At 36.2% G+C, this 27,615-nt stretch overlaps 2 protein-coding genes across 2 annotated transcripts; both read left to right on the plus strand.

Annotated features, from left to right (window-relative positions):
- Positions 1-270: 270 nt before the first annotated feature.
- LOC311214863 (putative short-chain dehydrogenase/reductase family 42E member 2) lies at positions 271-12,172 on the plus strand (the record flags this gene model as incomplete). The annotated part of the gene is made up of 11 exons (XM_084295710.1): positions 271-498; positions 2,669-2,764; positions 3,145-3,205; positions 5,159-5,277; positions 6,733-6,808; positions 7,979-8,061; positions 8,620-8,757; positions 9,448-9,513; positions 10,286-10,349; positions 10,701-10,774; positions 11,969-12,172. 11 exons carry the CDS (start codon positions 271-273, stop codon positions 12,170-12,172), a joined length of 1,209 nt encoding a protein of 402 aa, XP_084151836.1.
- A 4,126-nt stretch (positions 12,173-16,298) lies between these two features.
- On the plus strand, positions 16,299-26,852 carry LOC311214862 (putative short-chain dehydrogenase/reductase family 42E member 2; the record flags this gene model as incomplete). The annotated part of the gene is made up of 11 exons (XM_084295709.1): positions 16,299-16,640; positions 17,173-17,268; positions 18,259-18,316; positions 19,027-19,145; positions 20,072-20,147; positions 21,722-21,804; positions 23,596-23,733; positions 24,354-24,419; positions 25,104-25,167; positions 25,855-25,928; positions 26,604-26,852. 11 exons carry the CDS (start codon positions 16,299-16,301, stop codon positions 26,850-26,852), a joined length of 1,365 nt encoding a protein of 454 aa, XP_084151835.1.
- Positions 26,853-27,615: the final 763 nt, after the last annotated feature.

Consider the following 27,615-nt stretch of genomic DNA (forward strand, 5'->3'; position numbering starts at 1 on the left):
ATTCTATAATTTTTCTTTATATCTCTACATAACATGAAACTTGTGGGGAAGAGGAAAAGACTGTATCTTAATGTAAAAGTAGTCAGACACATTACTTATTGTACGTAGAAATATTGTCACCAAAACATTATACACTTTAAGCATGTTAAGGTAATAAAATATATATAAATAAAAATAGTACAGTCATTGTAATGTGAAACTTACTGAAATTGTCTAGATCCCAGAGTACTATGCAGGAATTTTCACAAGACCTTTTATCTTGCAGTTGTGATGCAAGAACGATATACAGAGGAGCTCCACAGGGGCCACCCGTGTGGGAGCAAACTAACTGAGCACACTGAACCACTGGTTAAAAGTAAAAAGACAGTGGTGACAGGAGGTGGAGGCTACCTGGGATACAATCTGGGATGTGCTCTTCTCAAGTCAGGCGTTGCTGTTGTTCTGTTTGATGTACGGAAGCCTAAGTGGGAAATTCCAAATGGAGCAGATTTTTTCAAGGTATGTTGAAATTACATATTTAACAGCATTGAAATAAAATCATACTGCTTCTAGGCATATTAGTATAGAAGGCAAGAATAGAGAGAATTCTTAGGAATTTTTTATAAAGGTTTTTCAGTAAATGCTTTTAATGAACATGGTAAGAGGTTCTTGCATGTATAAATAACTGATTAAGAGACAGTAAGCATGAGGAGTCCAAGTGGTCACTTCTCTCAGTTTCACCAGTGAAGTTCTGAAGAGTCCTGTATTGGGATTTGGTAGTTAACACATTCATATTGACCTAGATGAAGGAGTGACAAAGTTTATTGCTCAAGCAAGCTGTTTGGAGTAAAAAGGTGAGAGAAGGATGGTGAAATAATGATCACATACAGAGAATGAATTCCATGCAAAGAATGATTAAGGAAAGTAGCACTTTGCAGACTGGGAAAGAGATGACTTGGGAGTGGGAGAGATCTTCAAACTCTGAGAGGCATGGAGAGGCTTAGGGACTGACTATTCACTGTTCTTTCCAGTACAAGAAGGAAGGGCCATTAGATGGAATGAGGAATCGGTTCAATATAAACAAAAAGAGGTTGTTTTCTCATTCATGCAATGGGAAAAATGCTTGTACAAAGTCTTGCCAAAAGTTTACTTCTGTTGGAGATTATTAAATAGGTAAGTTAAGTTAGACTCAAGAAATCTTCTGAATTAAAATACTTGGAGACTGGAAGAATATCCTAGAGTAAAATGTCACGTGCTCGCCCTGTTTCTGCTCTTGCCAGGGCATCCGCTTATGAGCACTAATGCTTTTTGATTCCTAACCATTCAATAAACATATTTATTATGTCTGGAAAATGGAGAGAACAAAAGAATCAAATATTTTATGGTTCACAACGCTGTTCTTATGTTCATTTTCATAAACAGCTTTTACAGAATGTGGATAGAATATTGACAAGGAACCATTCAAAAACTATGGGTTTGATTTGTTAATGATGTAAACCCAAATAATTTGATTTGAGTTGGTGCATTAGTGCCAATTTACAACTTTTTAAAGTTAATGAAGAGATCAGACTCAAATAGTCTTCTGAGAACAGTTGTTTTAGAATTTAATGTAAAAAAATAAATAGTATAAAGTATGGGTGAATTACCTAGAAAATAGAACTACAGAGTAAACAAAGAAATAGGTCACCTCAGAGATCTGAGCCTTGATCAGTGATTTGGAGATTGCTAATATTATTTATACTGTTTAGCTATTTCAGCATTTGATTGAAGGTAGGAAGTGTAAGTCACCGTAATTGTGAAATACTTCCACAACCTCAAATGAAAAGTTGAGTTAAAAACCGATTGGATGATCTCTTAATCTTACCTCTAGCTGTGTATTTTGTGATCATTCTATCAATTTCATCACAGTAAATTAAATAATATCTAATATTTTAAAATCTCATAATTCATTAAAGAAGTGCAATTTTTAATGAAACCTGTATGTATGTGGAGTATTATTCATATAGTACTACCTGGTATGCAAAAATGCAGTGTAATGTTCTATACACTGAATAGCATTTGTTACTAGATACTGTGTGTGTATTTAAACAGTCCAGCATTCATGTCATAATGCGATCATAATACCACACTAACTTACACAGTATTAAATGCATATAGTGTGTACTCTTCAGTTTTAATCCTGTACAAAACTGTAATTAAAGTTGTCATTCCAAGCACTTAAAATAAAGCATATATGGGCAACGAGACATTTGTCCAGATTGCACAAGCCGGATCTGAAGGTGTGCTTGCTAACAGAAAAGGGGTTCTCTTATTTGGTGATTCCTTGGTAAACATCTGAACCCTCCCTGTTATGATTTATTGTCATTTGGGCTTGATTCTCTAGCCCTCAAGCATATGCTGCTCCCATTCAAGTTCAACAAGTTTTGCCACCTTGCAGGACTAAGCGTGAATATACCCGTCTTAATTGGGTCCAACAAGAGTCATCTTTGTTTTGCAACAAAATACTAACAAAATTCTTAGTCATGGATTTTCCTCCTTGTTAATGATGTTTTAATTAATGTTAATTGGGGATTGTGAAAAATAGATTAGAATGACTTGAGATTTTTGTTAATGTCCACAGTTAATATTGATTGTATGGAGAATGTAATGAGCTTTACCAGTCAAAACCCATTTTTTTCTCATTTTACAGGGTGATGTGAGGGATTATGATGCAGTGTTCAAAGCATGTGAAGGGGCTGACTGTGTTTTTCATGTGGCTGCTTGTGGAATGTCAGGATTAGAACAAGCAAGTACAATTTTCCTAACATTTTCTCTTTTTATTCTTGTGAGAGGAGAGATCTGTCTCCATACAGGACTCAAGAGTGTGGTTAAAGGATTTTTATGTGAGACAGAAGTTGGTTAGAAAGGTCAAGTCATCCATGCAGGGAACGAGGGAGGTGTTCCTTAAGTAATAAATGTCAAAGCATGAAACTAATGTACTACTCAGACAAGAACATGACGATAAAAATGAAAACTGCTAGAAATCACTGTATGTCAGAAAGACAGAGAACTGTAACACACATACAGAAAAAATGCTAGAGCTATTCTAGATCTAGCAATTGTAACAATTGTATTGTGAATGTGACTTGATAAATTAATTAGATTTTGTGCAAACTTTATTTCTAGCTTCAAAAGAAAGAACAGATTGAATCCATAAATGTCGGTGGCACAAAAATAATAATTGATGGTATGTACCTAGACTTTCTTTCTTTGCATCTGAATTTTGTAATTTTCTTTGCAACTGAATCAACTGAATTCAAAAAACTTCTAATTGGATTTTTCCAGTGATCACTTGGCAGTTAAAAGAGGCTCTTGCCTCTTTAGTCTCAGAGTACGATGTAAAGTTAGGTGTGCAGAACTCTGATACATACAACAGACTTAAAATATTTCATCCTTCTAATGAAGCAAGTTAACTCTTTAGATGGAATGAAACTCAAGTCCCATTAAAACTGGTATATTTGCCACTGCTTTGGATTGAGGATTGGTTTTCAACCACGACTTAATTCCATGGCAGACCAACTTAATTTTTCTCCACTGAATAGTGAAGGGACAAGATAATCAGTACATGGAGGAGAATTTATCTTCTTTCCTCACAGAAATATCATGAGAGATATTGTACTGTTTGTTGTATTGTAAACATTTAGGTGCTATAGAAATCCTAAGTATATTTAGCTATTATGTTACCAAATTAATATATCATTGTTTACCCCTATCTAAATATGACTCCTTTCTAGTATATACTGTTTTTTAACTAATGTCTCAGAAAAATGTCAACAGATTTCCTTTTGTATATTAAACTCCAGAAAGAACGTTTCAAAGTGTATTGTAAATGCCAAAGCTACTTTCTCTTTGCTTTTCCCTCAAAACCTAAAAGGCAAAATGGCAAAAAGCAAAATGGTAAAAGCAGTTTTATTTTAGACCCATTTTCATGCTGCCTGTAGTTTACTGTGGTTATTACTGAAAAAAAAGCCAGAACAATTAAAGTGAAGTGTTAGGCAAGTAAGGGTCTAAACAAGCTAAAGAGAAAAATTTGCTACATATTCCTGTATTCTTGCTCAAACCTCTGAACCTACAGAAACATGCCCTGCCATATTTCCCATAGGCTCCCAATGAAGTAAGAATCTGGGTGGATTGTGAACCATTGGAGTTACCATTTAACCTACATTTTAATAACACATTTTATTATTGTTTTTTCTTCTAAATATTTACAACGGTATTTTCATTCTTTTCAAAATGAGCCAGGAAGCCAATTGGTCTGACTGCTGTGTAGATTCTAAAAAATATCTCCTAACTTTGTAAATATTAACTCACTAAAACTTTAGAAACATTGCTAAATCAAAAGAAAATTACTGTTATTGAGTTTGCAATGACATATGCAGCAGAATTTAGACATCTTACTCTTGACTGGAATCCATAATTAAGACTGTTTTGGAAATAATACTAATTTCATTTGTATTTAACATATTACTGATTATACACTGACAGTGTAAGTTTCCTGCTAACATTTGTTAGCTATTTGTCACTTATGAATGATTTGACACAAATAGAGTTTTGTCACACACACACTGGAGACAGCTAGCACACTTTATTGTATGGCTACTTGCCTGCAGGGATATCCATGAAACAGTGGGACCAGAAACAGAACTGCTTCCTGCTCACTGCTGAAATAAGGGCAAAAATAATGGTCTGCAGACAGGCTGCTGTCCACAGTACTACCCCTACAAAGAAGCAAAGGGTTTTCAATGCTGTTTGATCACAAGATCGTACTCATCTCCTTTTTATTCATCTCATAAAATGAGTATGTTTTAAGAAATGTTTCAAAGGAAAGGAGGATTTTTTTCCCTGCCAAGAGATTTCCTCTACCCAACTGATGACTAAAATCCCGTGGAGATATGATAGCTGCAAGTATATAAAACGTTTGGTGACCACGATACATAATATTAAAACAGCAAATATTTGGGATGAAAAATTCCACCTGAATGAAAGATTCTATTATATTAAATGATAAATTAATGTTAAAAATAAAATATTATGTTTTCTGTAAATGTAATGCTTGTTTGCAAAAAGAGTTTTCCAGTTCATATGTTGTTTCTCACTCTTTATTTTTGTTACAAACAATATATTTTGTATGCCATTGTAGTCTGCAAACAAAGAAATATCCCTAGACTGATATATACCAGTACAGTGAATGTGGTATTTGGAGGGAATACTATTGAAGAAGGAGATGAAGAAACTGTGCCATATTTTCCACTGGAAAAGGTATTTTGTTTGTGTGATGTCATGGCATTTGCTGTACTCTGAAGGGTAGATTAGGTGAAGGCTGGTCTGGAAGCAGAAGCTGTTTTACTATAGCTCAGTTTAAATTCTATGAAATTATTTTTCATTAAGAAAAATTGACCTGTGGTCAATGAAGAGATACTTGAATCATAGTTACTTTAACGTGCTGTAACCAGGGGATGTTAAAATACCTGAAATGATTAAGAAAAGTGGAATCTGACATTTAACAAGAAAATTTTTACAGGAAGGGCTTTCAGGGAACCATCTGTTATGTAAATATTGAATGTTATGGCCCCTATGAGCATTTGCACTGAAGAATATTACAAAATATTGAATTCCACAACTTTATGCACACTCATTTTTGCTTCTTTGAAGTTCCTAAACCTTGCTTTCTTGCTGCCTTCTTACATCACCTCACACTCTGAAATGCTAGTTCCTTCTTTACTATGATCATTTAGGGAATGCTTTCTAGCTGAAATCTGGAGCTCAGTGCATTCTGGCCACTCTCATCATTTGTTTGTTCTTTCCTTCTCCCAGCACACTGCCTGCAGTTAAGAGCTATAATTTTAGTCTATACATCCAGTGTCCAGGAATCTTAAATAGGATTGACTACTACTCAATTAGTGCCTCCCAAAATATTTAGTTGGAAATGTCAGTTTATGCAAAGCCTGCATGGCACTTCAGACTTCGAAGAAAACATTTCAGGAATTTGCAATTAGTTTTGTGTGTCTGAGCCCTAATCATATGTTTTCTCTGATGGTGACCATGAAATAGCAACCAGCAGAGGCAGATGGGGCTGGAAGGAAGGTGGAGCAGATGGATTAAGCCACCTGAGAGTATAAAGACTTTCCATGGTGTAATTTTTAGCTATAGTTTTCAATATAAAGCATGACAATACAAAATTCAAGAGTCTTATAAATAACCTTCTGTGTCCAGAATCCTATTTAATACATTTGGGTACTTTTTTTTAACGTTAATAGTAGAGGATACAATTGGGAGATAATTATTTATAACTGTATAATTATAAATAATTATAATTGTATAAAATATAATTATTTGTAATTATATGAATAGTTTCAATAGGAAATTGAAACATTTTTTGGAACGGCTAAACCATTCATTTCTTATTTAAGTTATTGTTTTAAAAATTCCAATTTCAAAACAAAATTATATTACCAAAGAGAATATTTGACTTGATATTAATTTTTTTTCAGTACATCTAGCACAAAAAGTTACATAATTCTTTTTGTCACAAGAATCTGTCTCTCCAAATATATATCTGTGCCGTATCTTGTTGTTATTTCTAGTCTGATTTTACTCAGCTGATGTCTACAAGCTGGCTAGATTTAGAGGTTGTCAGGTATAAACAGTAAATTTGCCTTCACAAATACAATAACGTTGATTAGAATGTTGATCATATTCTGCCTTTCTTTATAGCATTTTAATCATTATTCTAGAACGAAGGCAATTGCAGACCAAATGGTTCTTGCTGCTAATGGAACCTTACTCAAAGGTACATCTAAAACATTTGGGTTTTTCCTATCATCAGTAGTGCTATTGCTTTCTCTGTTTACTGATTTATCAATATATAGTATATTTAAAATTAACTGAAATAATCCTACCTTTAGTGGACAAAGATTTTTGTGTGTGCATACTCAGACACATATGAGATTGTATACAAACAACTGATGGGAAAATTCAGCAAATTTAACCTTAATTGTTCAAAACATTTAAAAAGTTTACCAACTTTACAGCAAATATAGGACTTGTGCTTTTATTACCCATTCTGTCTATCACTTTGAGCTTCTAAGCGCTAAGCACTGTCCGGTAAGGTCATTCTTATAATTCCAAAGAGCTTGCTGGTATCTTGCAAGAATAATTGCTGCTTCTTAAACAGATTGGCAATATCAGGGCCATGTTGACTTCTAAAGTCCTGTGTTCATGAATAGCTGTCACTAAAATCTGTCTGTATATGGCAAGGGAAATATTTATCCTTGCTTTTATGTACATATTTTGTTACTGTTACCAACTTCTTTGAACTGAAATTTGACAAATAAACATTACATGTGGATGCAATTTTAGCATCCTTGTTTAACTACTGAGCAAATGCCTGCCACATGTTAAACTTGCCCACACGAAAGTTGGATTTGTGCCTATTCCCACTGTACTTAATGATTGACAGGTAGAGTTTAAAGTATTAATTTGAATTTAGAATATTGTAACTAATTTGAAAGCCTCTGTTTAAGAGACCTCTTCCATTCCTTTGTGATGCCATCAAGCTGCAAGCAAGCAAGGTGTCTAAATATAGTGAACTGAATGATATTCCAACACTGCCTGTGTTTAGAATTATGAAGTATTTTATAAACTTTTACCTATAACAAAAACAAAAAGTCATTCAAGCACAAGGCATAGACATAGGATAATTTGATTTGTCCTGTTCCTAGTCAAACTATTCTGTGGTCAGAGGGATTCAGTTTTCAAGGCTGCTAAAATTGGATCTTTCACTACTATTGAATTCAATTTTATACAGAGATGAAAACAAGTTACTAAGAGGCAGTATCATGTAGAATGGCCAGACTGATCCTTTACTTTCACAATGTAAAATTCAGACAATATATGTGGTTTGCCTGCCATATGTTGATATCAAAGCTATATGAAAATCACATTTTGTTCTCTCCCCAAGGAGGTGATAAGCTCCATACTTGTGTGCTTCGTCCACCAGGCATATATGGACCAGAAGAGCAGCGCCACCTGCCACGAGTAGCTGTATGTGTTATATAGTCAGCTCTGGAGGACACTACAACTAGTTGTAAGGGCATAACATGAGAGGAAGTACCTTGACTACAGGTCTTAACAATTCTTCCAGAAAAAGTGTAATGAAAGCTTGGTGACGGGTCATGTGATGCATGATAACAACTAGCACGATATGGGCAGTGTAGCAATGGAAAGGACCAAGCTCTGCTTTTAAATTAAAAGAAAAAAAAATGTATAGGTGGAATGCAATGTTAGAATATCTAGGATTGAATCCCCGATCATTTAATGAAAGTAGTATTTTAAAATATATTTCCTAGCTTCAGAACAGTACAGTCTCAAATACTGTTATGTCATTCTATTTTACCACTACATATCAGTGCAACCGTCCTTGATTTATAAAACCATCAGCTCGTTGTTTTTTTCTTGTGCTGTAATTGTGCACAAGTATAGAAAATTCTAAGCATTCAGGATGAGACAAAATGAATAAGTTATTCTGCATAATAAAGAGAAACACTTCACATAGTTTTTTCTTTTTTCTTTTTTTTTTTTTTTCCTTTTCTGTTTATACAGATAAATATCCAGCGGAGACTATTTAACTTCAAGTTTGGGAATCATAAAGTTCAGATGAACTGGGTTCACATAGGAAACCTAGTACAAGCTCACTTATTAGCTGCTGAGGCTCTCACCTCTGAGAAGGATTATGTAGCAGTAAGTAAATAGTATAAGTACCCTATCCCAGTATCTTTGGCTCTCCAATAAGTTTCTTTTCTGTGCTTTGAGATCAAAAGTTCTCCAAAAGGTTATAGAATCATTAGTGTTGGAAAAGCCCTCCAAGATCATCTGGTCCAACCATCACCCTACCACCAATGTCATCCCCTAAACCATGTCCCTAAGCACCACGTCCAACCTTTCCTTGAACACCCCCAGGGATGGTGACTCCACCACTTCCCTGGGCAACCTGTTCCAATGCCTACCGTACCAAATTCTCAAAACTGGTGTGCAGCTTCACACCTTAAAAGGCTGTTTATTAATATTCTGTCAGTGTAGCTACCTCTGTTAAATTCATGAAGATAATTCTGTCCTCTACATATCGTGAGAGACTAAATGATCTAACAATTGCATTGCTACAAAGTGAAACCAAGCTCTGATCTACATTACAACATCATTAATCCTTGGTATCTCTACTATCACCATGGGGTTACAAAAAAGTATGAGACTTGTTTGAAATCACAATGAAGTTCAATGAAGGTAGTTTGTTGAGCTGCTTTGTGTATATTCACTGAATGTATGCTGGTATGCTATTCACAAAATCAACAAAGATAGGTGGGTATGAAAAAGAAACAAAATGCCATCCTATGTATAGTGGTTTTCTAATTGCTTTTTCTGTTTCTTTAACAGAGTGGACAGGCATATTACATACACGATGGTGAAAATGTCGTATTTTCCGAATGGATAGTCCCTTTAGTATGTATTGAACACACATTTAGCTTTAATTGAACATACATGCCCTATTCAATTAGTTAACTAAAAGACTGTAGTAACTAATTGAAGTCTAATGCACATTAATTACTGAATTATCTAACATTGAACTTAAAATCTGTCCTTTTCTCCTAGCATATTCCAAAATTCCACTGGTTTTAAGGAAGTTTTGCATGTGCATATCTATGGAGTTTGGCCCTTATTATTTTAAGAGAATTTAGCTAAGAGGTATCTCATAGTGCATGAAAACTTCTACTATTAGTATCTGGGAGATGGTTTATAGCCATTGGTTAATTCTCTGTTATGCTATCTGCTGCAGCACAAAAGAGAAGGCCATTTAGAGTCACATCTTAAAAGATAAAATGAGGCAACATTATAACCAGCAGGCTGGGATTTTAGGAACTTGCTTAAGTTTTGATCTTGCAATGCCAACACAGAAAAGACTTCCAGAAAGCTGACTTCAGGAGAACTATGGGCCTGTATCTAATTATATTTAAGTATTCCCATCTCAATTACTGGCTCCTTGGAAATAGCATTGTTTCCTATTCACCATCCAATTCAATTTGAAGGGTGTGAGGTGGACACCAAAGTAGTTGTGGGTTTCAATTGTATTTCTTACTACCAGTATTGATAGGAAGATTAACTGGAAAAGTTTAGATATATTTTATCAATATTCATTTGTCCATTTTCATGCTTCATAGACACCCTCAAATCAATACAAATTCTCTGTTATTCTTTTCTCTTACACCCTTTCTAGTTTGAAAAATTAGGCTATAGGAAACCCTGGATACATATTCCTGTTCTCCTGGTTCACATAGCAGGTAAAATAATGAACTACATACTTGATTATTATGCTATTTTAATTTTTTCCTTATGTCTGTAAAGCTGTTTAATGGTTTTATAAGATTCAGGGCCCAAACTGTAGAACTTATCTAACTTAGCATTATAATTAATACAATAATCACTTATGCCATTTGGCATTAATAGTAGCAGATAAGGTTTAAAGGCTATTAATAAACTGAGTTCATCATTTACTTTATAAATTAAATACTGCCTTGCAGTATCTTCATTGCATCCTCTGATATCACTATGAATTATAGGATGTGCAATGTCAGCATTATCTTAGTTTATTGTTATCCAGCTGTCTCATTAATTAATTTTCTTTTTTACAGCCACTGTGATGGAGTATCTGCACCTGGCACTAAAGCCAGTTTTTATCTTTACACCTTTCTTGACAAGGAATGAGGTAAATATTTAAAGACAGGGAATGTTTATATATTTTTGATGAAAATTCTCATGAAATATGTGATACGCCCTCTGTACAGATATTAGAGCTCTCTTTTTCTGCTCAGGGCTTAGCTTATTCTGGGCATAGGCAGTCTTTTTGTAGCCTCATTTTCCATGCCATCCTGACTACCTCTTATAAAATCATAAGAAATTAATCTGTACTTGAAGACTAGGTGATCCAGGGGGCAATGTAGGGGTGCAAGACAGAGCAACTGACATGGAGCTGGCACGAGGATAACAGGCACTTCATTGTTTCCAGAGAGCAGTTGTATACTGTGGAACTGATTGTTAAAGGAAGGTGGTCCAAGAATTCAGAGCAAGGATTTTGGTTCAGTGTGGTAGCAGTAATAATATAGGGCTAGCCAATAACTAAAAAGTCCATTAAAGTAATATAAAAAAGTATAAAAAAAAAAAAAAGTAAAATATAAAAAAGTAAATTAATATAAAACAAATCAAAACACTTTAATCTGTCATCTAGTTTCTTACTGTATTGTACCAGCAACATAACAGGACACTGAAGGAACTGAATGGACCTTATTAACTTACACTATAGCTTTTCAGTTATTCCACAGTTTATCTATCTGTTTTTATTTCTACATTAGTTCTCCATCTGAAGCAGAAATCATTGAGGCTGTGCAACTTGAGCACTTTTACAGGTACCCTGCTTTTAGACATGGAGGATATAATCATCCAATAGGGCATGTTTTCCATTCCTTATATGTGCATTTCTGCACAGCTGAGAAGCCACACCATTCTCCCTCAATAGTCATCCAATTCCATAACATATTTCTGTGTACAGATGAGCCAGTTTGAGTGAAGTGCATTGTTTTGTTGCATAGGATTTCCTTAATTCTGTCTTACTTTCTTACTTGTAGATCATAAATTCACAAGTGAGAAATAAGTGTGATAAACTGCTTTTCCACCCAGTCCACAAAGAATGTTGTAACACAACTTCGGCTTTTTATCTGTCAGCTACATAAACTCATTCTATTAGCTCTGAACAGAATCTGACTCCAAAATATGTACATTTTTGAGTGTCTATCTTTATTCATGTTTTTAATTCCATTGTAATATCATTGATAATGTATTTTCATCCAAGTTCTAAAAAACCAGATATTAAAGTTACTTCCATAACTGTCCTTTTGGATTCTAGGTATGGAACGTTACTGTAACTCACACTTTCCGAATAGATAAAGCACGAAATCAACTTGGTTACAAACCAAAGAAATTCTCATTAGCTGATTCTGTGGATCATTATCTTAAAACAAGACCTATTTGCCAAGAAGATCACACATTCCTTAAAATGTTGTTTGCTTTTGGCCTTTTATTAAGTTTGATGATTCTTTATTTCTTCTAAAACCAAATAGCTACCCACCTGTTCCAGAAAAACTAATTTTGTTTCTGAGTATTAATGATCTGGTCATAGTACATTCCTCAGTCACTATGGAATTTATTGTTCTTATTCCTTATTCTTATCACTGTGATGACTTCTCTCTGATCTTAAAAACAAACAAACAAAACTGAAAATGCGAGAACATATCAACATATCAAGAACATATCAAGAAATGTTCTCATAGGACAAAAGCAAAGGAGTGTCACAAAATCAAAGGAGTTCACCACCAACGGGTGCAGGAAGAGTTTTAATGAATCTTCATAAATGATTACTTCATACTGAGAATATCTTTCTAAAAACGATAATCCAGGAGCATAAGAAATTGGAAGAGGAACCATTGTAGCACTGCAGTGTTGTAGCAAGGTAGTGGCCCTAATGAAGAAACTGCTCTGATGAAGCCGCTGCTACAGCTGTGTGAGGAATTATGAAGACCTGGGAAATATATATAAAAAAAAATAAAAGTAAATATTTATATAATATCTATATGTATCAGGTGGGAGAGGACTGAATGTCATATTTATGTGAAATAGTTTGTTGTTCAAAATCTGTGTAAAAGATGTAATAAAGTATCATTACACGTGTTTGTAAATGAAATATTTTTTTGATGCAGTAATAAATCATAACTGAACCAGCTACTGTTTTTAAGAAGTCTGTGCAAAGAGAGAGGGATGACACGTAAGACTGCTGGAGTTCAGCAAGGAGTTACTGCTGCCTCTCCTTGTAAATGAAGCCAAGTCATGCTATCCGTAACCCTGTACCAGCGCTGGTATGCTGCTCGCTCAGTGACTTGCCACTGCAGTGTCAGCAGGCAAACCAAGCAGTCGGCCCTGAGAGAGGATCCAACCTCCCTCTTCTCCTTCCTTAAGATTTACATTAGTTGCTTCTTGGCTGGATTATACTACATGAGCTACGTGTATTGCATGTGTACTATGTGTACATATACAATGTGTATGCCAGATGAATATTCATGAGGTACCCATCACAAACATTTTTCTCAGGGACCAACTCTGCTCTGACCAGGGAGTGGCTGCTCCCTCTCTTGCACCCAACATGGATGAGGAGAGCTGGACTTCCTGGGGTGAGTCACGGAAGAGAGTGATCGAAAAGCTGTGCTGTCTGATTATCTCCGCTCTGTATTTATCGTGCCTTTGTATTAATATTTTACAGGATTTTTAAGACCAACAAATTCATGGAAATGTTCTCATTGTATCTTTAAATCCACAGGGTACACAGGAGTGCTAGCAGCATCACTACAATAAAATGTTACTATCTCAAGATAAAACACAGTGAAAGGAAAATGTGAGCAACCACAATTACCACTGCAGCACATGTGAGCAAAGACTTGGTTTACCTTTTTGTTTATTTGTTTTAAACAGTAGTTTTCTGTGCAGTGAAAGTAGTAAAGCCTGGGCTCTTACGGGTTTGCATTTAAAGATACAAACTGAGCTCAAACTGTGCATCTTCCCTTAGCAGGGGCACTCATCAGCCCTCTCCCCTGTACCTGACTACCTATTCTGAGGAAACTTAAAGAAACTCCATATATATGAGACTTTAATCAAACTTGGCTAAGTGGATAAAACCAGTTATGTTCACAATTTATCAATACTGGGGTGCAGCTGACTGTCAGACAAGCAAGCGCTGCAGAAGGTGCTGCATCAACCTTCATTGCTTAGAAATGCAGAATAAAACCCGCACGTATAAAGTTACTTTACAGCATGAGCATTTTAACTATATGCAAACATATTTAATTTGCCTTTAAACTCATTATTTATGAATCTTTCATATATTGCTTTTATTAGACTAATAGCTTAGGTCTGCATCCCATACTACACCACCACTTTTCAGAAGAGAAGTCAGCCAGTTGACTGAAGCCCAGTGAGAAGTGCATTCCAGCGTTCCATAGGATCTTTTTTTTTTTTTTTTTGATCTTCCTCAGCAAGGAGTAACCCAAGAACTCACTGGCTTTGTGGTTGCAAGTCCCTGTGGAGTCCTGCTGCTCTAGTCTTGGAATGTCAAACCTTCTCTGATGTGTTATTTCAGGTAAGACACTTTCTACATCTCTATTACAGCAGTACTGATTAATACTAACTGGCTACATTTAATTTATTTCCCATCATAAAAACTCCAGTATTTGAAGTTGTAAGACAATTTTTAGTTTCAGTTGGAATAGCCAGCTGTCACATTTCTGCCAGCCTTTACAGAGCCTGTCTAGGCTGGCTATTAATGTTACTTATGCCCTAACATAATCGCAAGTATGTCTTTAAATGATTAAAATTTAATATGAACACTCAGACATGGCACAGCTATGATGGAAAAGGTTAGTGTGTTCAGCGTTCTTGGTTTGTTGTTCTTTTTGGTTTGGTTTAGTTTTCATTGGAACCGGTAACTCTAAAATTCTGCAGCTCCTGACCCTTTTCACATCCTGCTAGGCACAAGGGACCCTGGACCAGAAACCTGCTGCCAGTTCAGAAGGGCAGGGACCTTAGTGCCTGTTTGCTTATGACTGTTTATTCTCTGGGATTTTCTGCTCTTTTGCAGGTGATTCTGATGCTCTGCATCTCTCTGAGCCATGCCCCAGCAATGACTATCCAAACGGTAACTGAGAGATGCTGGTTTTTTTCCTGAACAACCCTCTCAACAGGTGTCTCAGCGCAAACAGAGCCCCAGCTCCCAGTGGTATGTTTTCCTGGAGTGGTCACAAAAGACACGTGGAGGTAAGAACCGCCTGGGGATGCTGTGGGGTCTCAGGGATGCTGTGGGGACCTGGGGATGCCGAGAGGTTTTCAGAATGCTGTGGGAAGCTGCGGGATCTGCAGGATGCTGAGAGATCATCAGTACCCCAGGGAGGCTGTGGGGTCCCAAAGGTGCTGCGAGGTGAGCGTGGTGGGATGCAGTGGTGCTATGGGATGCCCGGGCCCCCAGGGATACTGCGGGAGCCCAGCGATGCTGCGGGACCCCAGGGACCCCGGGAGCCCGTGGGGGGCTGCAGAGGTGAGCACCACATCCCAGGGCACGGCTCCTCGGTGGCTCTGGGGGCCTCCCCGGGGACCGACCCGCAGCCCCCTCCCCGCCGAGCCTCCAGCGCGGTGGGGCAGCGCCCAACGGCCCCAACGGGGCCCAACCGAGCGGCGCCCCCCGGGGCCGGGCCGTGGCGGGGCCGCCGGCCCCTCCGGGTCACCCAGGGGAGCAGGAGTTTCCGTGGCACAGCCTTGCCCTCGCCGCCTGCCTGCCCTGGCGAATTTGCAAGTGAGATGCGGAGAATGCCGCCGGGAGCTCCGATGGCTTTTAATGTTTTATCGAGGCACAGCGCGGGGATGGGGTAACGCCGGTAATCAGGACTTGCAGCCTCTGAAATGTGGTGTCTGTCAGTGATGAACCCCTGGCTGTTGCTTTATGAATGGGAAAGAACACTCGTTTTTTAAAAATAAATGATTAGCTACTACTTTTTGACTAATACACTCATAGACCTTTTTTTTTTTTCTTCTTCTTTTTTTTCTTTTCTGTCTCGTAGCAATTATTGCACTTCAGTTCCGATAAAAAGCAAGGGATTTGATAGACTTGTTCTCCAATACACCTCCTAAAGACGGAAAATGAGTGCTAGGCATTCTTCTTTCCATCTGAAATACTCAATTCCAACCACCACCAGTAATAAAAACGTAGTATATTTTTAATTGACATTCAGCTGCTGCTTAGAATGGGGTTGAAAACATCACTTTTCCCAGATGTCTTTGTAATAAACCAGGGACAAGTAAAAGAAGCATTAAAGTTTTATTTTGCCCCAGAGGAAGTTTTGTTCTGCTGTTTCACTTGGTCTTGTTTGCTTGTTTTTCGAGTATAGAAACTTCAATGCAATTTGTTTAGTGTTTTCCTGACACTCAAGATTTCAAGTCCAGGTACAACTCTGCATCACATGCGACCCCTAAAGGCCAGCTTTAAGCTACAACACCAGAACGGGAAATATAAATTGGTCCTGCAAGAGAAATCTTTGGAGTCTGGAAATTTTGTAGCTAGTGTTTTGCTTTGTCTTTATCTCTTTTGAACAGGTTGCATTAAAGTAAGACACTGCTGCTGTTGAGTAGAGCTTGTTAACATGAAACTCCCTGGAATTGTCTGCATCCAGGAGCACTATGGAGCAATTTTTACAATGGAGAAGAAATTGGTACATGTGTCTGGTAATAGAAGACATTATTTCACTGACAGAAAATTTATCCTGATTGGGAGAACAAAACCCTGGCACCAACCTCCTAATGCTAAAGTGAAAGGAAATGCTGGAGCACAGAATGAAAAAAATATGAGAGCGGTGGTGACAGGAGGCGGAGGCTATTTTGGATACAAGCTGGGATGTGCTCTTGCCAGCTCAGGAGCTTCTGTTGTTCTGTATGACATAAACAAGCCTATCTGGGAAATTCCTGATGGAGTAGTGTGTATCCAGGTATGATAAAACACATTTTCATAACAGTTAGTTCCATATGCCTTTTCCATAATGTCTTACTAGTTTTCACAGAATCCAAATAGCAAATTGCAAATCATTGCAAATTTCAAGAACTTTTAAAACTGAATATCCCATATGACTCTTTGTGAGCTGGATTTTAATATGCATCTGAAATAAGGAAAGCAATGAAATCTGTAATGTGTAGCAGAGTACCTGCTTCATCTCCTGTCTCTGAAGGATCAAGTCACTTCCCTCACCTGGACCTTAGTTTATTCACCTGTAAAATTAATAGAACACTTCCGTAATTCATAGGGATATTATGAGGCTTAATGAAGGCTTTTAAAGTCCTGTGAGTTCTACATAAGAAATATATAATTATCAGCAAGTACTGAAATGGATCTAATTTTCAGTCCCAGAATATACAGTAGGTACAGTTATATATATAGATTCTTTCTATACTAAACTACTATATGACAAATGCTAACCTACAGTTTTGATTTCAATTCCAAGTATCTTTTCCTATGTATTACAGGCAGATGTCAGGGATTATGATGCCTTATTTGCAGCCTGTGAAGGGGCTGACTGCGTGTTTCATGTAGCTTCATATGGAATGTCAGGAAGAGAGCAAGTGAGTTCAAATAGTTTTGTACCTTTCTGTGTGACTGCTCACACTGAGGATGAGAGGTTTGATGCTGTAACACTGCATGTTAGACTTTTTCTCTTTGGATTATCCTGAGAACCTGAATCCATTCCCATGCTGTTTCAGTGAATTGCTCGGTGCAAGCTGATGTGCTAGCTACAAATAGTCTCCTTACAGTACTCTTTTCTTAGTTGTGAAATTATTTCCTTACTACTAGAGGCACTAACAGTAGCCAGGGAGGGCGTTTGAGTTGGAAATGGCCATGAGAATTGCTGAAATATTGGGAGGACAAAAGGACAGACAAGGGAGACAGGCTCCCTCCAACCTTTCCTAAACCTTTGCAATGGAACTCGTAAGTGTAAAGTCACCGAAGAATGAAACCTATACTTTATATATAACTTTTGATTGTAACTGTTTATTTATATAACTCAATTGTAATAAGTGTTGTATTTGAAGTCTTAATTTTTTACCATTGGTAAGTAAAAAAATACACTTGATGTCAGACTCTGAACGACAATTTTTTATGATTGAAGTTACAATTCATACACCCCTTCTTACCTTATTTAATAAAATTAACTTCAGTAACTGCCTTTGCTGGATAGAATAGCTTATTAAAAGATGTTTGCAACTGGGCAGTGTGTACTTGGAATTGCTTTGGATAGGTCAGTGAAGTGCTGCTGAAACATGGATAATTAACATATTGTTCCTGTTGTATAATCATTGGAAATATGAGTTCAGAAGCACCATGATTCTCTTTGCTTCAAGCAAGCTAGTCTGTAAAAATACAAGAAAAATACAAGTGTAGCTTAGAAATGATGATTTGATTTCTGGAAGTCTAAGACAGTCATCTAAATTTTTTTTGTTTAAAAACCAAAGCACTCATTACCTTTATCTGTGGATACTGTGGACACTTGCAACATTAACCTATTGAATTTAAAATGTGTTATTCAAAGATGCACAATTTCTTCATTTTCCTAGTTGCACAGAGAAGAGATTGAAACTGTAAACATTAATGGAACAAGGTTCATCATTGATGGTAGGTATCTAACCTTGCCATTGGGTGTTGGTATAACTTATCAAAATATCATACCACTTAGAAAAAAACTAGTTGGCAGACACTATTTTTTACCAAATGCTTCACAGTTTTGGCAGAAACTGAGAAAACAGGGCAATGATTTGTTGTTTTGTGTTTTTTTTTTTTCTTTAATACCTGATTCTGCTATGGGGTATGACATGAGGGCCAGCACTGTAGTCCAACTACTTCAGCTGCTCACAATCATGTTTAACCTGATGGCAGAATCTGTACGCATGTCAAACATTAACAACTTCCACATGTAGCATTAAACTTTATAGCATTAAACCTCACTGTTGTCCAATAGCTTGTACACAGGTAGTGGGCAGATCTTTAAACAGAAAGTCTTCTAGCCACCTACCTGATAGGGCTGACAGCCCATCTCACTAGACTGGTAGCAGCCATCCCCAAGGCACAATGTTAGTTTACGGTATCCAAATTAGGATACAGCAAATGATTATAAAGCACTTGGTTCTGAACTGATATTTTCTATTTAATTGATATCTTCCATATGCTTTGCATTTTAAATTACCCAATCATGAAATGGATGGATTTGCTCTTCTAAGATTTGACAGTTTCTCAGAAAAGGTGCATTGCCAGTGCATACAGTTTTGTTTTTTTTTCCATACTGTTAAAGTTTCCACTAAACTAATTTACTTTATATATTGCCACAGCCTGCAAACAAAGGAACATCAGCAGATTGATATACACCAGTACAGTAAATGTCGTGTTTGGAGGGCTTCCTATTGAAGATGGTGATGAGGAAACTGTGCCATATTTTCCCATAGAAAAGGTATTTTGGTTGTATTATTTTCTCAAGTTTCCTTTTTGTTTACTTTCTTTCTGAAAAAGCCTGGAATTTTCATGACCATGTTTTGCCTGATGCCATAATCCAATGCCAAGAAAGAAAAAAGAAAAAGCAAAGCACTTTATACTCTGTAAATGCTCTTCACAACCTTAACACATCACAGTTTTATATATATTGCAGTACGTATTTATTTTTTTCTATCAGGCTCTTTATTTTGGAAAATAACTCATACAGTGTCCCATTCACATTAGTGAAATTCCACCTGGACATAGGGATTGTGTTATATCACTTGGTGCCTCTTTGGCCATTTATTATTTATATGATTTGTCTGTTTCTCCCTTACTGAAGATAATTTATATTCAACATAGTACAGATATAGAAAAGCAGCCTGTTTTTATACGATTTTATTGCATTTAATTAAAAAGTAGTACTTCTGGTTGCTTTGTGTATATGGTTGATTTTTATGTCCCTCCTCTCTCCATCTGCTAGTTTACAGTCTTTTGAGAAGCAGAGATGGGTAAAGAAAATACTGAAAAATATTTTGAATAATATGTTGAATAATATTTTCTCTGGGAGTGCCACAAGAAAGTGAACTGGAGAATTCAGACTAATCATGATGTCTTTGAAAAACAAATCCAGATTACGAAGTAGTGATCAATTACCTTCTTGGCAGCATTCAAAGCATACATATATTCATTACTTCTCAAATGGACTGAAATTAATTAACTGGATTTGCATAAGCAAAACTACTTGCTTGCCTTTGCAATATGCTTGTATTTTATCCTAAGCCAATACCTAAAAATTTCTGTATTTTTGTGGTGTTTGTTACCATCTGCTAAGTGAGTGGAGAAGCAATGCCTCTCTCTGTCATTTTAAGAATACATACAAACATATTTGCTTTTTCTCTGTAGCATGTTGATCATTATTCCAGAACCAAATCAATTGCAGAACAAATGGTACTAGCAGCTAATGGAACTCCACTAGCAGGTACTTTTGTGTTAGCATAAACTCATACTGGAATTTACACCTTTTTTTCTTGTCCTTTTCTAACATCCTGTATCCAGTATCGGTCCTTCAGTGAACAAGATTGTCCAGCAGTTATGAAATCAAATTACCTACCCGTCTCCCAAACTGAACGATTATTTCTTAAAAATAACTTTTAATTGTAACCCCCACAGTGTCAACTTAAGACTTTGACATGGCAGCAATAAATTCAGCATCTTAATCAAAAAGAAAAAGATAGGTACAAATTAAACTATTACAAGTGTTTAATGTCATAGTATTATCCAACTTAAGTAAAACATGAATGCTGATTAAATTGTTCCCCTCCTTCCGTATAGTTATATATTAAAATCTGAATAAGGCACCTGATACTACAGCCTGGAATTATTTATTAGTGCTTTCCAAAGTTTTCCATGTTGAGGAAGCCTCAATACACTTGAATACTTAAACTCACCTATGAGATACTGTAACTGTCATTGCAAAACAAATTAATGTAAAGTGCAACATGATTCCATGTGACCAAGTGATACTGAGCTAAATTTAGCTGTAGACAACTTACAGAAAAGCCTTTCTTCACTTGATACTCACAGAGCTATAAAGAGTTTTTAAGTCATTGATGAGCGTTTCACACCAATGGAATTATTCTGTTCAACGAATAAAGTTCTTTTTCCTTATTTCCTCTTTTCCCAGCAGCTCAACACATCAAAGTCACTCTTAATTTTAGAAGGAATATTCTGTTCTGCATTTCTCAATTAAATTAGAAGCTTACACTAGTTTACCTGTGCGAAGGATTAAAATGATTCAGTGAGTTTTTAATCAGTCACTGTTCCAAACATCCCGTTTTGATCCTGTGCCATCAGCAGGATTGAGTATTTTGCTTGTTTTCTACTATTGAGAACAGTTATTAGCAGATGATGAACCAGTCAACAGATGCACTTCGGAAGTGACTGGATTTTCACGATGGTCCTTACTTTCTCTTACCGAAGTTACTAAGTTCTAGTTCTAGTGGGAGCAGGATGTGCCTACTGTTGAGAGCCATTGAGCTCTATCTTGCACAGCTAGTGAGACACTGTTTCTCTTCAATAATTTTGTATGGGATTGGTTTCATTTCACTTTTTTACCAATGACATGCTTACATCAGCAAACTCATCAGCACAGTTGGCACACTCATTGGCTGCTTTGGCACAGAGACAAAGGACTGGTTAGTAAAAGGTTTGGAAATACCTAGTAATTTTTAGGAATTTGACTATGCCAGTGCTTTGAATATTCATAGAATGGTTTGGGTTGGAAGGGATCTTTAAAGTTCATCTACTCCAGCCCCCTGTCATGGAGTCTAGCTGGCAGGATTTTTCTGAATCCCATCTTGATATTTTGCATGTTCTGATTCTGCCAAGTTAATATTCTACTACTAATTCAGTACCTTTTGGTATGTAGTATTTTTTAAGCTGGTGAGGTTAATTTATTTCAGAGTAAGTTCTGCTACAGCATTCTTTAGTTCATGCAATTGATATTGTAATCATTTGAAAGTCACTTAAGGATAGTTTTATCAATTCTTCTAGGAGGTGGAATACTCTATACTTGTGTTCTTCGCCCACCAGGCATCTATGGACCAGAAGAGCAAAGACACCTGCCAAGGCTAGCAGTATGTATTTTAATTTTTAGTCAGCAGAAATTTCTATAATATAGACCAACATCACTTACATGTGTTACAGATTTACTGACCTGCTTATTTAACAGTTTGATTGTCTGTTGAAAATAACTTTTTTATCAGACAATCTCTTTCATCTGTAAAGAATGCATTGTACATTTAAAAACATACTTTTAATATAAATACATGTAAATCCAGCTTTACAATGTAATGCTTACTATAATTATAAAATTCAGACCAATCTATGATATTCCGAATGTGTATTTGCATGCAACTTATACCAAGTGGTTTAAAATACTTATGAAAAGAGATACAACAAATATCTTATTTTTCTTGTCTCAGTTATTAACAGCTTTCACTGTCCAAAGAAACAAGTTAAGGTGTCAGATGCACCCTCCAGTACAATATGTTACTAAAGGGCAAACAGCTGAGGAGCTCATGTTTTGCTGTTTTTCACTTGCTGTTTTTTAAATTGTAGGAATAGTACAGTGTTTAGAATATGATCTCTGTAGAGTTATATGAGTCAGTTATTTTAAAGGATCAGCAAAATATAAAGTTATGCACAGCTTTGAGAATAGTTCAAGCTTACCACATAAAAAATATTTTTTCTTTTGTGTCTGAGGTGGGGAATTGTGTTAAAATTAACTGAAATATACTTTATCATCTTCTAAATAAAACCATATTTTAAAATGTCATGTGCCATTTAAGGTAAACCTAAGATGCTTTCTTTAGCCCCTCAAATAAATACTGTCTTTTGTTAATTTCATTTAAAATTCTAAGCTTATTTATTGTGAGCCCAGTGTAAGGTATTGTATTTAACTGTCACATTTTGTAGCTTCTACAACATCCACTAAATAAAAAATGTGACACCTCGTATTACCTTCCATTTTTTTCCCAGGCAAAGCTATTTGTTAGATTTGATCCAATTTTGTGAATACTTTTGAGCCATTCAGAACTACATTTTACCTTTCAATAAAATATTATCCTTAGAACAGACTTATTTTTTCTAAATTCGAGATGTATTGTATTCAAAAGATAGGGTTCAGGCAAAATGATAGATAAGTAAGTCTGGAAAAAGACATTGTGTTTCTCTATGGACTGAATATAGGAAATAGAAAATTTGCAGTGCTGCTCTTATATCCAATTCAGCCCTGCTATGGAAGCATTATCTACTTGAGATAGACATTAATTTATTTCTGGACACCTGAGACCATGTAATTGGTTTTTGGAGGAAAGGCACACACTAGTACATTCAGGCAGAATGGCTTCTACCTACCCAGAATAATTTTCTGTTATCCAATGGGGCATATCACACTACTGAGGGATTTTTGGAACAAAATCAATTTTACACATATAAGTGATTTTTTATGAAATCATTTATGTGCTTCTCAGATAAAAGAAACAGAATTATAGGAAAGTGAGGACTAAGGGGGGCCCTGAGAGGTTATCTAGTCCTTCTCTCACATGCAAAACCAAATATACCTTGACTGCTTCTAACAAATATTTGTCTAATCTGTTCTTACACATTCGTTGATGGAGAATCTGATCCCCTGTAGGCAATATAGATTAGTTCTTAGCTATCAGAAGCATTTCCCTACTAGACAACCTAACTATCTCTTAGAGCAATTTGCTTCCATTGCTTCTTAAACTGTACTTCTTTTGATTTTTTTTAATTGACTCATGTATTTTTTCAAAGTATAGACAAACAGTATGTTTACCTGGACAAGACACTTTACATTTTAAAACTCATCTTTCTTTGGTTTCACGTTTGTTTTATGTCTACAGAAGAACATTGAGAGAGGGCTACTTAGCTTCAAGTTTGGGGATCCTTCTGCTAAAATGAACTGGGTGCATGCAGAGAATCTTGTACAAGCTCAAATTCTAGCTGCTGAAGCTCTCACCCCTGAAAAGAACTACATAGCTGTAAGTAAATAAAAACACCACAGTTTTCATTTGACAGAGGATCCTACTGCTCTATCCTGTACTACAGTGGCTACTGTAGTAATAGTACTTCATGTTTGTGGTGGTGTCCTTTAGCTTGTGCTGTCTTTATTTTTATTGACAAACGTGCCATGAATAATTTGGGCTGTGGCAGCACTGGCTTTGCAGTTTGTTAGGAGATGGAATACTCAGTTCCTCAAGAACATCTCCACCTTTGCATTTTCGTATTTGCCATTTGTGGAAGATGGGCAAAGAATATTTGATATTGGAAATGAAATTGGATATTCAGGCAAATTTATCCCTGTTTCCACATATAGGTCCAGGCTTAATATTGTAAGCTGCAATAATCAATTCTTCCTATACCATACATAAATAAAAGCTGTCAGCACATTTCATTTACGTACATTGATTTTAGAAGCAGTTGCAACCATTTTCCTCGTTGTAAACACATTTTTTATCTGACCTAGAAGCACTACCCTTAAAAGCACATTGGAAAGATTAGAAAAGATTTTGCATAATTTTTAAGCTATTTATAAGGAGTGAAGTCAACACATATGAGGTATTATTTTTACTAACCTGTCTCTTCTTTACCTCTTTAACAGAGTGGTCAGGTGTATTTCATTAATGACGGTGAAAAATTCAACCTTTTTGAATGGTTAACTCCACTCGTACGTACAATATATGATTTATCTCCAAATATATTAACTTATTTGACTATATAAAACTCTGGCTTTTGTGTGCATATGATGTATTTGGTATGTTTCCTTTCGGTGTCAGAGTTCTGCTATGAATGTGTGTTTAGTTCCTGCTTGAAGTTCAGTTTGATTAATGCTCTAACAAAGCCTACCTAAAATATTACATAAAAGCAACTGTCTTTACTGAGATGAAAGGACCATCTAAGCCAGCATCCTCATTATAACAGCCATTATCCTAATTTCTTGGGCATTCAGATGTTAACAGTGGCTGTTTTAACATGGACAAAAAAAAAAAAAATTATTATTAATCTGTAAGATAAAATATTTTCAAAAGATCATTTTGCTGTTAATGATGGGCTCAAAACTATAAATATGTCTCAAGGTTATATAAGGTGTCAGCATGCTATGACATTTAGGTCAATTATTATAATCCATTTTTATACTTTTTTAAGACTGACACTTGAAAATTACAGAGTCTTCAAGTGACGTTTAACTAGAATACCCTAGAAAATGAAAACAAATACTAATAGCAATTATTAACTTTTCTGTTTTATTAGTAAATGCTTCCATAAATATCTTTTGGACTGAAACTTTAAAATTTGTTTGAGGTTTCTGTTTTTATTTTTTTTTTCACTTTTTTTTTTAAATCTCTTTCAGTTTGAACGTTTAGGTTGTAGTAAGCCCTGGATACGTATTCCTACTTCCTTGGTTTATATATCAGGTAAAAATACTTTACCAACATTTCTCTGTCCTGCCCAGAGCACCACTGCTCCAAATTACAATGTTGTTTGTTTTTTTTCTTAATGTGACTACAATTTTAATTTTCATGTATAAAATATGCTGCGACCTCATCTAGCGTGCATCAGTGAAGTTCAGCTCTATGCAGTGTGTTAAAACGAGAATGATCTGTTATTTAAGTGCTATTAACATAGCAGGGTTTTTGTTTTGTAAGACTTACTAAATGTATAAGTTTTTGGATTAAATGGTATAAATGTAAAACATTGAATGTAATAATCAATGACTTCATGAAATATGTTAAAGAGTATCTGCTCTGCCTGCAGGGGTTAATTTATTGTACTCCTGTACCCCATGCTCCCCCAAAATCAAAACCCAAATGGAAGAAAAAAAGAATCCAATCCAGAATAGTTTGTTTTTCTCATGTTTTTATGAAGTCTGAAGATCTTTATACTAGCTCTGTCACCAACCCTCCAAACCCTTTTTACGCAATCACCCTAAGACAGGCTGATTAAAGATCCAACTCCTTGTAAGCAAGTAGTCCTGTTGATGATAGTAATGGTGCCTTGAGCTGTTAGACATGTGATTTCCTTTTGCTGTTGAGATAGACCAAAATCATAATGGCACAGCAACTTATTATTCTTACCTCAAGTAGAAATCTTTTGTTATGCAGCCATGATAATGGAGTATCTTCATCTGATGCTGAAACCATTTGTTGAACTGTCCCCCCTGCTGACCAGAAATGAGGTAAAGTTGTTGTTTGTAAGCTCCCCTTATTCCCACAGGATGCATACACACCATGTGAATACTGAGGCACAATTTGAGATTAAGTCAGCAGGAAGTAAAATCCACCCAGTACATCTTCTGCTTCCAGATTCCAGGGCAAATGTATGCATCAGGTACATTTTAGGCAATTATTTTATACTCATCACCGTATTTTTTGAGAAGATAAGAGCATAGGCTTGCAATTTGGGAGAGGCTGCTTCATCAGTTCCTTCCTTCCAAGGCCCAACATCCTGTATGGCTTTGGCTGGTCAGTCGGGACCTGATCTTTGAAGATCTTTAGGCTCCTAAGAGATGGCTTTTACCTGCATCCTTAGATAGATAAACAAGTGTGCAGAACAGTTTTTGTGGATGTTTTCAAGAGTAGAATATTGTGCTTTGCAGCCTTCCCTGCCTCTTAGGGCTTTCAAACTTCTCTTGAGTGAACAATAGTAAAGACAATGTGACATTTCAATCGGATTTTGATATGTATATATATATATATATATATATATATGTATATGTATATATATATATATAAAATGTATGTATTTTTTGAATTTTACATTTTCTCTAACTGGGTCTTTGTTACCATTTACAGACTTTGTTTGAACTTCCTGTGTATTCATACCTTTGTATGTTGACTCTTTTGCCCTACAGGTGCAGAATATTTCCATAACTCATACATTTCGAATAGACAAGGCACGGAATCAGCTAGGGTACAGCCCAGAGAAGTTTGTGTTTGCTGATTCTGTGGACCGTTACATTAAAACAAGACCAGAGGCCCAGAATGATCACATCTTCCTCAAAGTCTTGCTTTTGTTAATTGTTAGTTTAAGTTTGATCTTTCTTTCTCTGAGATTTGATGACCTTTCAGTTTTGCATTTTTTTAAGGAAACAAAACACTGACATGCATAAACTGCACGTACTCGGTCACAGTACTGCTACCCGTGGATCATCTCGATCTCCACAATACGTACTGCCCCCAATGCAATAAGCAGGCAGTTATTTTAGATCCTACAAAAATAATAATTGTAGCCTGTAAGTAGCTGTACTTAAGAAATTAAAATACTGTAAACAATTATGGCCAAAGATCATCACTGAAACACACTGGAGTCAAGACTGTTGAATCTATGTATTTCACACCAAAAATATTTTCAATTTGAATGCTGAAGTGCATGAGGACCTGCAAAAGGAACAGAAACTTCAACCAGTCTTCAGTGCTTCACCAATGAAGAAAAATGGCTAAAATATAGAGGAAGGCTGACTACAGCTGCTGCCACGCTCATTACCTTAGGGAACTGAGGAACACACAAAGGGACCAACAATGAGAACATATTACTGTAAATAACACAAGCCAGCTGAACAGGGGAAGTTCACACTGTGTGAATTTATTTTGTGAATTAGCTGTATCACTGTACATGAAGGAAAATAAAAGTGCATTGAAACTCTGCTGAACTTGGTGCTGTGCCTCTGTGAACGCTGCTGCAGACCTTGCCATCCTGCTGTGGGGTGCAGGGACCAGCAGCAGGACCTGCTGAGAGGGCAAAAGCCTATCAGATACTTGCAGGTATGAGTTTTCATGAGTCAAAACCGTGCATATTTTAGTTAAAAGTTATTAATTATTCTACATTAATTTATGTTGCTGTAAAGGAATCTGCCACTAAGGGTT

The sequence above is a fragment of the Netta rufina genome (assembly GCF_964035555.1).
Source record: "Netta rufina genome assembly, chromosome: 15".
NCBI classification, from domain to species: Eukaryota; Metazoa; Chordata; class Aves; order Anseriformes; family Anatidae; genus Netta; species Netta rufina.